The sequence below is a fragment of the Lepus europaeus genome, chromosome 1 (genome assembly GCF_033115175.1).
Source record: "Lepus europaeus isolate LE1 chromosome 1, mLepTim1.pri, whole genome shotgun sequence".
Classification (NCBI taxonomy): domain Eukaryota; kingdom Metazoa; phylum Chordata; class Mammalia; order Lagomorpha; family Leporidae; genus Lepus; species Lepus europaeus.
The window spans coordinates 45,677,701-45,689,701 of NC_084827.1; the positions used below are offsets into that span (position 1 = coordinate 45,677,701).

Below are 12,001 nucleotides of genomic sequence, written 5' to 3' on the forward strand. Positions count from 1 at the left end.
TCTCTTATAAGTCTGCATAGGTCCATGGCTCAAAACTGTGAATCAAGGTGCTATAGCACAGAAGAGAATGATGTTACCAGGAGCTGAGCCTGAGTAGCAAATACTCTATTTTTAAGGCTTCTGTGAGTTTCGTTTGTTTGTACTATCATTTAAAAGTGAGCTAAGTCCTTAAACTCCAAATTTTCAGCTTGTCTTTCACATCCAGAGTGGCTGGCATAACCTGGCCTACCTTTCCATGTGACAGTCATCAGCAAGTGCTGACCAGCATCCCTCTCTTCAGGTGGGATTGGAGTCTCTTGCATTCAATACACCCTTACCTGGCCCACCTCACTCACTTGTCCTGGCCTTAGTAAACAGCTATGTTTGGTCTTGTAAAATATGTTTCTCAGAAATGCAGAGACTGGTTACATGCAATTCTTTTAAGGAGTGTCAAGAGCCACCCACTCTATTATCATCCATGGAATAGCGCTTAGCACTGTGTGCCCAAGAAATGGACCAAATTATGTTAGGGGGAGGCCACCCATCAAGACATCTTTTGTTTGAATTTTTATACAAATATCTGGAAAAATGCTAAATTTCTGTGCTATCTTTGTGGCCCTGGTTTCCAGATCACTGAGTGGCTAGTGCACAGCAGCTGCTGATAAATAATGGATGGTGGACAGATAACAAACATAATCTACTAAAACGAGTCTTAATTTCTTCCAGTCCCTGGTACATAAAGGATTTTGATACAAAAGGAATCTGTACTGCGGTTGTTAAAAGCAGCTACTTTTTTACTGTTGCCACTGTTGGTATAATAGCTGCTCACATTTGTTTAGAACCTCCCTGATAAATTCTTCTTAATCCACCACAATGGAAGCAGGAGGGGATGCCAATGTGAAGAAAAAGCATGACTGCTGGTATGCAAAATGATCTTAGGGTATACTTGGGACTTGGCATTGGATTACACTGAAGCACATACCGAGAAAGTCACTCTTTTCCCATAGTTCTTTCCATCTATCTGAGTCTATCAAACAGCAAGTCCCACTTTGGTCCTAACACATGTTACGCCCCTTTATGATTCTTGCCAATTTAATTTCCCCTGTAAACAGTGGGAGCATATGGCTCGGGCTGAAATCCTTTATCACACAACAGAATCTAGACAGGATTTAACAGCAACTGCTTTTCAAGGCAAATGGTACTGGTTCTCCATTTCTGGTCGGAACAGATAGATTTCTTTCTAAAGAAAATTAAGTTTTTAAAGACCATTATAATGTGATAGTTAATTTTAGATGTCAACTTGACCAGATTAAGGAATAACTAGAAACCTGGAAAAGGATTGTTGTGGGTGCGTCTGGGTTGCGGTTTCGAGGGAGGCCAGCTCGTGAGTCTGAACTAGATGAGGAAGACCAGTCCTCAGTGTTGGGGGAGCCACTCCATCAGCCGGGGAACTTTTGTCACCTGTCTTGGACATGAGAACTCGAGGCTTTGTGGCCTTTGGACTCCACAATTCACAGCAGCTGCTCCCTCTCCAGACACTGGGGCTTTTGGCTTCCAGTAGAGCTCAAAAGAGTTACACATTGGGCTTTCCTGGTTCTGAGGCCTTCTGACTCAGACCAAGCCCCACTACTGGTGCCCCAGGGTCTGTAACCTACAGACAGCCTGTTAAAAAACTTGTGAGCCAACTTCCCTAATAAATCCCACTTCGTGTATCTCCACATGTATCCTACTAGTTTGGCCTCTAGAGTCCTGACTAGAACATTTTTTAATCACAATTAAAAAGACATGATATGAAATAAGTATCAGTATAGTGTGAAGTGCAAATGTGACGAAAAGCACAAAGGTCATACACAAATCACTGACATTTGGGAAATAATTGCCCATTGTTCGATGTTCCTTTTTTGGCGCAAAGATAGAATCCATTCAGATTTAATTTCCATTCTACCTTAAAACAAATTTTAAAAATGTATCATAATAAACTATACTTTACAGTAATAAAAAGCTAGAATTTCTAAATTTGACATGTTGAGTTAATATAAATTAACTTATAATTTATTAATCTACGTCAAGATCACAGAAACAGAAGACTCTTTTTACCAAAAATTTTCCACAAAGTTCATAATTTGTAAATTGTCAATGACAGTATTTTGTCTTTTGTGATGAAAGCACATTTATATGTATTAGATCATAAGATGGCATTAACAACAAGTAAACCAATAAGCAGAACAAATGTCAAACAGCAGCTGTGACAAATGCTACAAAGGGGAGGTACTTGATCCTGTGAGGGCTTATAAAAGGTGTAATCTGACCCACACAGGGCTTCCATGAAATGAGAGGGATGGGAAGAGCAGAACAGCAAGGCCACAATGAGATGACCCAACAGAGACAGGAGTTGGACTCAGCTGAGAAGGGAGGTGAGGACTGGAGAGCGGAGGTGCTCAACGACCCAGAGGTGGAGCTCACCTTCATCCAGAGAACAACGGCAGACAGTGGATGGGTTTTAAAAGGGGAGTGACTACCTGATCAGATCTGTGTTCTGAACTGTGATATGAGCAACCCACCAGCCAGGGAAGCAGCAGAAAACAGGATCAAAGCTTAAGTTGATAACATCTAGACCAAATAAATAATGGCAGCTCAGAAAAGTCTTTTTTTTTTTTTTTTTTACCAGAAAGTAAATAACACTATACTTTTAAAGTAGACGATATGGATATTTTAAGCACTAGACTAAAGTTTAATTCTTCTAAAGTACCATGAATTCTTGGTCAGCCCTAAGGTGGCCAACCTACCCTGAGGGCTTTAAAGTGAAGTAGACTGGAGTTTGGCAGAGGGGAGTCCCAGGGTTAAGGGCAGGCAACAATCACTGGGGCTCTCTGATTTACTTCCCTGAGCTCCCAAATCAAACTGCTCCTTCTGTTTTACGTGAACTGAGGAAAATTTCTGCTACGGAAACCGAGTCAGAAAACCAGTGTTAACACCTATGGTCTCCAGGACCTGAACAAAGGATGAGATGAGCCCATGGGAAAGCAGGGCCTCAGATCACTGTACCCCAGTTCCCTTCTGCCCTGGGCTTCTCATACTGACTTCCTTCCTGGGAGTCAGTGGTTAGACAGAGGGCCCTGTCAGCTGCTAATCCTCAAATGGCTCCAACTCTGGGTGACACTGGCACACCCACCAGAATGCTAACAAGGAGAAAGAAGGATAGAAGGAAAAGAGAGGAAAGGGAAGGGAGAAAAATACACAGTTCCAAGTTGGCAAGAAGCTGTGCAGAGCTGGCAGGCTTTGGAAAGGCGGTAACAGCCATTAAAACCCAGCGAGTGCACTCCTACATACTCAACCGAGATGCATGCACAGGTTCCTTTCCCAAAAGACGAGCATGCAAGTGTGCACTGCAGCACCACTCTTAACAGCCAGCAGCAGCAAACATCCAGAATGCCCCTCCATAGAATGATTAACAGACTGAGGTACACTCATGTAGTGAATACCATACAGCAACGAGACTCAATTTACAGCTATATACAACATGGGTGAATCTTACACAATGTTGGGAGAAGACAGGCCAGAAGCCTACACAGAGAGTCTCCATTGACAGTGTTTGAAATCAGACATAAATGAACAGCCATTTGAAAGAAAAGCATTCAGTCCTTATCTTAATTCTAAAACCCAAAATGAATCACTTCTTCACTATGAAGACCCTAAAGCTTCTAAATCTAAGAGAAAGTCTTAGTGATCTTGGGTTTGGCAAAGACTTCTTAAGGTAACACACACACACACACGTTTGTGTTTTTTTTTTTTTTTTAATTATCAAAAAGCTGGATTTAATAGATCTATGACTTGTGTACCTTCCCATGTTATTTTCAATAAAAATATAAACAAAAATTCAGTGAAAACAGACAAGCAAGCATAAGACCTCAGTAGAGGAAGACAATACAATCAGCCAACTCATTCTACCATTCAGGAAAAATACATGTCAAATACATGTATCTGGCAGGGAGAGACTCAAAGCCAACAGCAGCAGAACGAGAGCTAGAAAATGGAAAAGTAAAGTTATCAGTAAATGTTTCCCCTGGTCTTTGGGTTGGAAGAGGGACAGGTAAGGAGAATTCTGGCTCTCTTCCCACAACTCCTTAGTTCACCACACATTCCTGGAGGAAACTATATTCAACCCATCAGTAAATAAGGACACTTTGGTCCTGGGTCCCTTCTCAACAAATATCCTTTACCTCTTTCTTTGCAGGTACGTCCCTTATTTTTTAATCCCCAACCCCCCGGGCAGTTTCCTTTTTCTTCCAGGTTTCTCTTTTTGCTTTCTGCATCCACTCATCATTATCATATGCCCTTTTTCTCTTCACTTAAAAGAGTTTCCAAACTAAGGAACAGAATTAAAATTCACACACACAAATGGCACGGGTTCTTCAAGTACCTGAAACATGGTTATACTAGGGGAGGAACAACAAGCAGGCTCCACTACATCTCACTCACCTGTCCTGTTTATTCAGCACTAGTGAAACATAGGCCATAGCACAGTAGCATTATGGTACTTGCTCTTCTCCAAAACAAGGTAGCCAGCAATGTGGAGATTCAGTATTTGCCAGCTTTCTGGGATGCTAAAGCATCAGGCTAGAATACTTCTTATTTACACTAGTACAAGCCTAAGAACTCATTTTTAACAGTAAAAAAAAAAAAAGTCGGCCGGCGCCGTGGCTTAACAGGCTAATCCTCCGCCTTGCAGCGCCAGCACACCAGGTTCTAGTCCCGGTTGGGGCACCGGATTCTATCCCGGTTGCCCCTCTTCCAGGCCAGCTCTCTGCTATGGCCCGGGAAGGCAGTGGAGGATGGCCCAAGTGCTTGGGCCCTGCACCCGCATGGGAGACCAGGAGAAGCACCTGGCTCCTGCCTTCGGATCAGCGAGATGCGCCGGCTGCAGCGGCCATTGGAGGGTGAACCAACGGCAAAAAGGAAGACCCTTCTCTCTGTCTCTCTCTCTCTATCCACTCTGCCTGTCAAAAAAAATAAAAATTAAAAAAAAAAAGTCAAAAACACAAAGAAAATTGGCCTTTAGTATCTGTTTCCTGAGAAAAAGCAAACCTATGTAGCACTGCTTAGTTATTAACTTTTAATTGATTGTGAACTTTACTAATTACAACAACATCCATTTTATACTTAACAATAGCAGGTGTGGGCGATGCTGAGGACAAATAAATGTAGACTCTCAGCTTCTCAGATTCCCTTCACAAACTCAGCAGCCCTCTCGGGGTTTGGCCTGAATGGGTCGGAATTCACAGCTTTGAGCCATATACTTCTGTTAGAAAAGTTCACTGCAGAAGCAGCAATATGACTGACAAAAACTTGCACCCTCGGAGTCTTTCTGGTATGATTTGCCAGTCTTCCCAAGAGCAGTTCCTTTAAAACACACATGCACACGCACACATCCCACTTTTTCTCCCTTCATGTCTCCCTATAAATGACTTAGAAGTGGTACCTGAACTGTTTAGATGCCCAAGTTCAACAATGCAGTGCCTGGGTTCCAGTCCTGGCTAGGGCTGCTGACTCCAGCATCTTTCTAATGCAGACCTGGGGAGGTAGCAGTGAGGGCTCAAGCAACTGTGTTCCTATCTTCCATATGGGAGAGAGCAGAACTGCATTCCAAGCCATTGGCTCTGGCCCCAGCAGTTACAGGCATTTGGCGAATGGAACCAGAGGACAAATCTCTTTCTTTGTCTCTGTCATTCTGTTTCTCAAGTTCAATATGAAGACGACAGGGGTGGGGGGGGGAATACTCTGAAAATCTAACTCATTAAATGGGGAGCAGATAAGAAAGTAAAACTGTCTAGCACCACCTCTAATGTGTTTAGGACAGTCATTCATTCAAAATACACTCAATTTAAAAAGAAAACACTTGCAGGATTTACTTCTAAAATCTCCAAAGCAGATTTTAGATGCCTTCCCCTTAACTAGCTATACACATCATTTATTGTTGTTTCTAAAGATTTGTTTGTTTATTTGAAAGGCAGAGTTACTGGGGGGAGGGGACGGCAAAGAGGGAAATATTCCATCACATTTGGTTCACTCCCCAACAGCCAGGGCTGGGCCACGCCAAATCCAGGAGCCAGGAACTCCATCCAAGTCTCCCACATGGGTGCGGGGCAAAGACTTGGGCCATCTGCTGCTGCTTCCACGGGTGCATTGGCAGGGAGCTGAATCAGAAGTGCAGCAGCCGGGACTCAAACTGGCAACCTTAAGGGATACAAGTGTTGCAGGGGCAGCTTAACCCACTGTTCACCAATGCCTGGCCTCCCACAATTTGTTTTTATTCATTATCAGGCATCATTTTTAAAAATTCATTCAACAATATTCTTTGCCCTTCACTTTTAAAATGAGTAAATTGAAGTTTTTCCTCTCTCTAAAACACAAAACCACAACATAAACTATGACTTTTCGTTATATTGCATGAGTTTGAGTCCTGAGTCTATTTAGAATAGAACATAAGGACCCCCATACCTCTCCTATGAAATGGCATTTGATGGACCTCCCCTGTTCTATTAAAACCTAAAAACATAATTCTGAATTTCGAGTGGTATTGAGAAGTTAGGATAACATATTTTCTTTTTTGTTTCTTTTTTCTTTGATAATATATTTTCTAATTTACCTCGCAAGCCTCAAGATTCCACTATAAATCTACCTCAAATCACATTTTTCTTTTTCAGTGAAGGGATTTTAAGAGACTACATAATTAAATTGTTTATTTTTTCTATATTCCAGAAACAAAATCTGTTTGGGTTAATGACAACTTTTGGTTTTGTGCAATCAAGTAGCTTCTCCCATCTTCAAAAAAAAAAAAAAAAAAAAAAAAAGCCAGGTTTCTTTATACTTTCTACCAACACATATAATGGAACATTGACTGGATGTAAATTACAAATATCTTTTAAGACTTATGCCTCAGCCGGCACCATGGCTCAACAGGCTAATCCTCCGCCTAGCGGCACCAACACACCAGGTTCTAGTCCCAGGCCCAGTCGGGGCGCCAGATTCTGTCCCAGTTGCTCCTCTTCCAGGCCAGCTCTCTGCTATGGCCTGGGAGTGCAGTGGAGGATGGCCCAAGTGCTTGGGCCCTGCACCCCATGGGAGACCAGGAGAAGCACCTGGCTCCTACCTTCAGATCAGCGCTGTGCGCCGGCCGCAGCGCGCCGGCCGCAGCGGCCATTGGAGGGTGAACCAGTGGCAAAAAGGAAGACCTTTCTCTCTGTCTCTGTCTCTCTCTCACTATCCACTCTGCCTGTCAAAAAAAAAAAAAATTAAAAAAAAAAAGACTTATGCCACCATGCTTAAACCACTACCTCTAACTTAAAATTTTTAAATGTCAAACCAAGGACTTTTCAAATGTAGGTAACTGGTGAACAAGAACTGAAGAATGTGATGGTAATACAACATGATACTAAAAGTAATGGATTCCTGGGCAGAATATAGCATTACCAGGCCATGACTTTTGTTTTTTTGACTTCAGATTTTTATTTTCAATTTCTTCCCAACAAAAAGATAAAAGATCTGACTACTCATTATTACATGACTTTTAATTAAGAAGAAAAAAATATTTTCTATTTTTAACATGTTTACATTAATGAAACAACTACATTTCCACAGTGTTGCGCTGAGCCATAAGGTACAGTTATCTCCATTAAGCCAGCAATATCACAACTGCCAAATGTATCTCTAAAACTGATAAGGCAAGGTCTGGTATCACTATGAATAAAGTTACCTTAAGCACAGTGGCCGTTTTCTAAACTTTCAGATCATGACCATATGCATCCCTCCCTTTCCTTCCGAGAAACCCGAGAAACCCAAGAACCTAAATAAAATATTTTAGAATATTTTCCTTTAGAGAATGTATTTAAGCCAGAAAACCTTTATCCATTCTTTATTCTTTGTCTCTCAGTAATACTCGCCCACTGTTCAACTCTCAATTTGTCAATAAAGAATTCATGATGCAAAAAAAAAAAAAAAAAAGGTTAGCAGCAGCAGCTAGCCTTAATTACAACTGTCATCTTCAAACTCCAACATTACAGTTGGCACCTGGGCTGCTGGCTGTTCGCACCACCACCCTTTCCCTTCCTAGCACCACCATTTCACTGGCAGAACATTCCCAAGGCTCCGGACTGCTTTTCATTTTGCAAACAGAATGCTTAAAACCGGACAGCTAGCCACAAATCAGAAGTTGAACACCACATAAAAACAAACACAAGCGGTCCTACATCTTTCTATTTTCTATCTCTAACGAAAGCAGTAACATCTTTAATTGTAATGCCCTAAGTTACACCCAGAAGCTTTTCACCTGAGTATACTAAATACATTGATATATATGATCATTTTGACATCAGCTTGTGTCCTGCATAGACTAGTGTACTTTAAATAAATCCATTCTACCAGGGCAGGTTCATCACCATTTTTTTCTCAGTGTTTTCAGTGTACGATTCCTTAACTACCAAGTTACCTCCCCATAATATTTTCCTAAATATTATACCTACAAACATAAAAAGATAACCCTGAAAACTAATCCTAGAAAAATCAACATACTTTAAATATAAAATATTAAGTATAAACTGTTTAGGTCCCCAAGAGAAAGATAAGCATAAACTATGCCTGAGAACCTCAATTTAAAACATTATGTAGTATACACAATTTTGATAAACAGAAGTGAACACAGTGTTTGTATATCAAAATAGGCAACTACAGCCTCATTTCTTTCTCTAGACAAAAATATCTTAGTTGTGTTTTTAAGACAAAATAGTCATTCTGATGAACTATCTCTTTACAGGTAAAATCACATGATTGACAGATAAAATAATTGCTTTAAAAATACTTCTGAGTCATTTTGTCCTTACCTGCAGGCATGAACCATTACTGCATGCAGTGACTGTTCCATTTCCTAGCACAGACTTGAAGAAGCATCATATCTCTCTTTCAGAATGTGACTAATCTGTGGGTTTGCAATTCCTAAGCTATTTACAAATGGCACTCCTTTTCCACATAAGAAAATATTTATCAAAACCAAACATCAAGTATTTTTAACCTGAGCCTTACAAATAACCTTGGTTATTTACTGTGTAGCAGCAACCTCAAAAAATGGAAAATCTAACAGTGGTCTTTCCTTACAGAAAGCAAGATTTTTGTTTGCTTGTTGGTCATATTATCTTTAAAAGCCCTCCACAGCTGTCACACAGGAGCCAGCGGTAGGCTGTGTTATGGTGTGCATGCTGCAGCTGATCAGGCTTCACTAATTAAAAAAAAAAAAAAAAAAAAAATCAATTACCCTTCGCAAAAGCAGAACAGCTTGCCCAAATACATCTTCAATACAGCACAATACCAGCATGCAGTACAATACGCTATATAGCAAACTTGACAAGAAAAAAAAATATGTCCTGGTTTGTTTCTTAGCAATGCTACACCATTAATTGTTCATGCAAGAGATGTAGCTGTACCTTTCTGAAGAGGACGACTTCTCAGAGTTAACTGACATCAGCAGCTCAATCTTCTGCTTGATTTCTGGAAAAATCAGAAAATATTCACAACCAAGATTGCCTGCTCTGGCTTCCAAGCCTTATATCAAGAGATTTTTCTTCTCTAATCCCCTTTTGTTCAGAATGAGGCCACAAGATTCACAGTACTTCAGTTAGGACCGGGATTCAATGGTGCTATAAAGGGAAAAGGCTCCAGAGGCATCGGGCCTTGCTAAACTATGCACATGACTGTTTATGAAAGCAGGAAGTACCATTTCTTTAAAGCAGAGGGGGTGTTTTCTCTGTTAAGGTAGAACTAGCATGGCTCTACAACAAGATTTTAAATTCAGCAAATCAAAATCCAGACAAGAAATGCTAACGTCAGAAATGAACACAGTAGATAATTTAAAAAGCCTGGGGAATAATATTACAGGCTGTGATGAACAGATATGCAACCCTGGGCTGCTTCTATTTCGCCAGTCCAAAAAATATGGCTCAGTGAATCATTTTTGTCACTTAAGAATGAAATATTAAACCAGCACCCCGATATACAGATTAAAATTTGTTAACCTTTGTTCTATTTTCTCAATTACCTTTAAAGCTATATTTACTACCTAGTCTCCAACTCCCTTAGAGAAAGACTTTTTGTTTTGTACCTGAATTTCCCCTCCTCCTTCGCAGTACAAGTGAATAGCAACACCCAGTTACCAAGCAGAGATAATATACTTGTCCTTTTAGGAAAGGACTGACAATGCCCAGCCACAACAGAAATGTGAGCACCAGTTCAATTTAATTGAAAAATAATTGCCAATATTGATTTGGAAAGGAGATAACAGACTAAAAGGGAAGGAAGTGTGAAAATAAGAAGGGGAGGAGAAAGACAAGGAAAAAAAATCTAAAAGATTTCCTTTAAAATACTGACCAACCTAAAGCATACCAAGTGAACAAAATGGACATGATCCTATTATTTTATGTGTAAAGCTATTTTCCTATTCCTGAAAGTATTTCCAACTGATCTTAAAAATAAAATCTACTTTCATAATAAAAAGTTTACATACCAAAAAATAAAACAAAACAAAAACTAATATCACTGAAATGCCAATAACAGTCTCAGTATTTCAAAGCAGATCTTGACAGCTTTTCAGGGCAGGAAGGGAGGAATAAATTTTTATTTTTAAAAATGTTCACTAAAGATATCAAAGTAGAATATGAGAAGATTTAAAGAAAAAGAAGATCAAGTTATAGTTGTAAAATATGCAATGGACCTGTGTGCTAAAATGAGGGTTTTTCCAACTTGTTTAGGCTTACCATTTCATCTCAGGGGCATTATCAAAATAGCAGAAAGTGAATGTATGATGGAAAGAACAGAATGTATCGCAGGCTGTAGCCAAACTGCCCGACTCGGGGAAGAGCACAGACCACAGTGGTTCCACCAAAACGATGATGAAGAGGAAGCTTAATTTAGGATTCTTAGTGGATTACAGGTGTCCAAAAACACTCAGTCATGCCCCAACCACTGCCAATTTTAAACAGAGTCAGCGTTCAATAGCTCAGACTCTGCTTTGAATCCAGAAATAGGTTCTTCCATATTTTCAATAATTGTATGACCTTGGAGAAAGTATTTAAACTCCCCATAGCCTCAATCTTCCTCTCCTATAAAATGGGGATAATAATTTCAATTTGAAAGACTGTTATAAGGATTTAACGAAACAATCCATGAAAAATCAAGAATTGTGCTTGGCATGTGCTAAGCCCTCCTGCCTGTTGCTATATAATACCTAGCAAAGAACTGTACTCCCTCAATAAATATTTACTGAGTTAGTGAAATATAAGCCATGTCCATCTGATTTTAAATCTCTTTTCCACAGTTTAAATTCACCTCAAACTATCAACTTCAACATCCACCTTTTTATCACCACAGTGTTAATCTACCTCATACCCCTTTCTAGAGAACTTTCTCAAGCCTATCAACCAGCTGCTTCAGAAATGAGATTACATTTGAACCTGTCTTCTTCAACACGGCCACATTTAAACCAAAAAGACCAAAAGCTCATACTTCAGTTTATCTATATAAAATCAGTCAGTTAAGATGAAAAATCCCAACCTCTAATGAAGTTAACACCCACCTTGTAAACATTCTGTCACCATTGCAACTTCTGAGCCTTATGCATTCCATCTGTTGCTCCTGCCTGGTGCGCACCTATGGTTCTGGTTACCTGCCACAGTCACTGACTTCCATCCCACAACACCTACCACAATCCTGGGGACTTGGACATTCAAATCAACCGACTTTTTTTTTTTTTTTTTTTGAGAGACAGAGCGGACAGTGAGAGAGACAGAGAGAAAGGTCTTCCTTTTTGCCGTTGGTTCACCCTCCAATGGCCACTGCGGTAGACGCGCTGCGACCGGTGCACCACGCTGATCCGATGGCAGGAGCCAGGTGCTTCTCCTGGTCTCCCATGGGGTGCAGGGCCCAAGCACTTGGGCCATCCTCCACTGCACTCCCTGGCCACAGCAGAGAGCTGGCCTGG

The 12,001-nt window shown here is 40.5% G+C and overlaps 1 protein-coding gene across 6 annotated transcripts in view; it reads right to left on the minus strand.

The window, feature by feature from the left end:
* Positions 1–12,001, minus strand: part of SRPK2 (SRSF protein kinase 2) — a 269,280-nt gene that overhangs the window by 152,413 nt on the left and 104,866 nt on the right. For 4 of the 6 annotated variants that reach the window (XM_062215005.1, XM_062214694.1, XM_062214918.1 and 1 more), the window contains one exon: positions 9,453–9,516. The exons of the other annotated variants lie outside the window; for them this stretch is intronic. In XM_062215005.1, the coding sequence (XP_062070989.1) occupies positions 9,453–9,516 (64 nt within the window). The remainder of the gene's footprint in view (positions 1–9,452; positions 9,517–12,001) is intronic. 6 annotated transcript variants of the gene reach the window in all.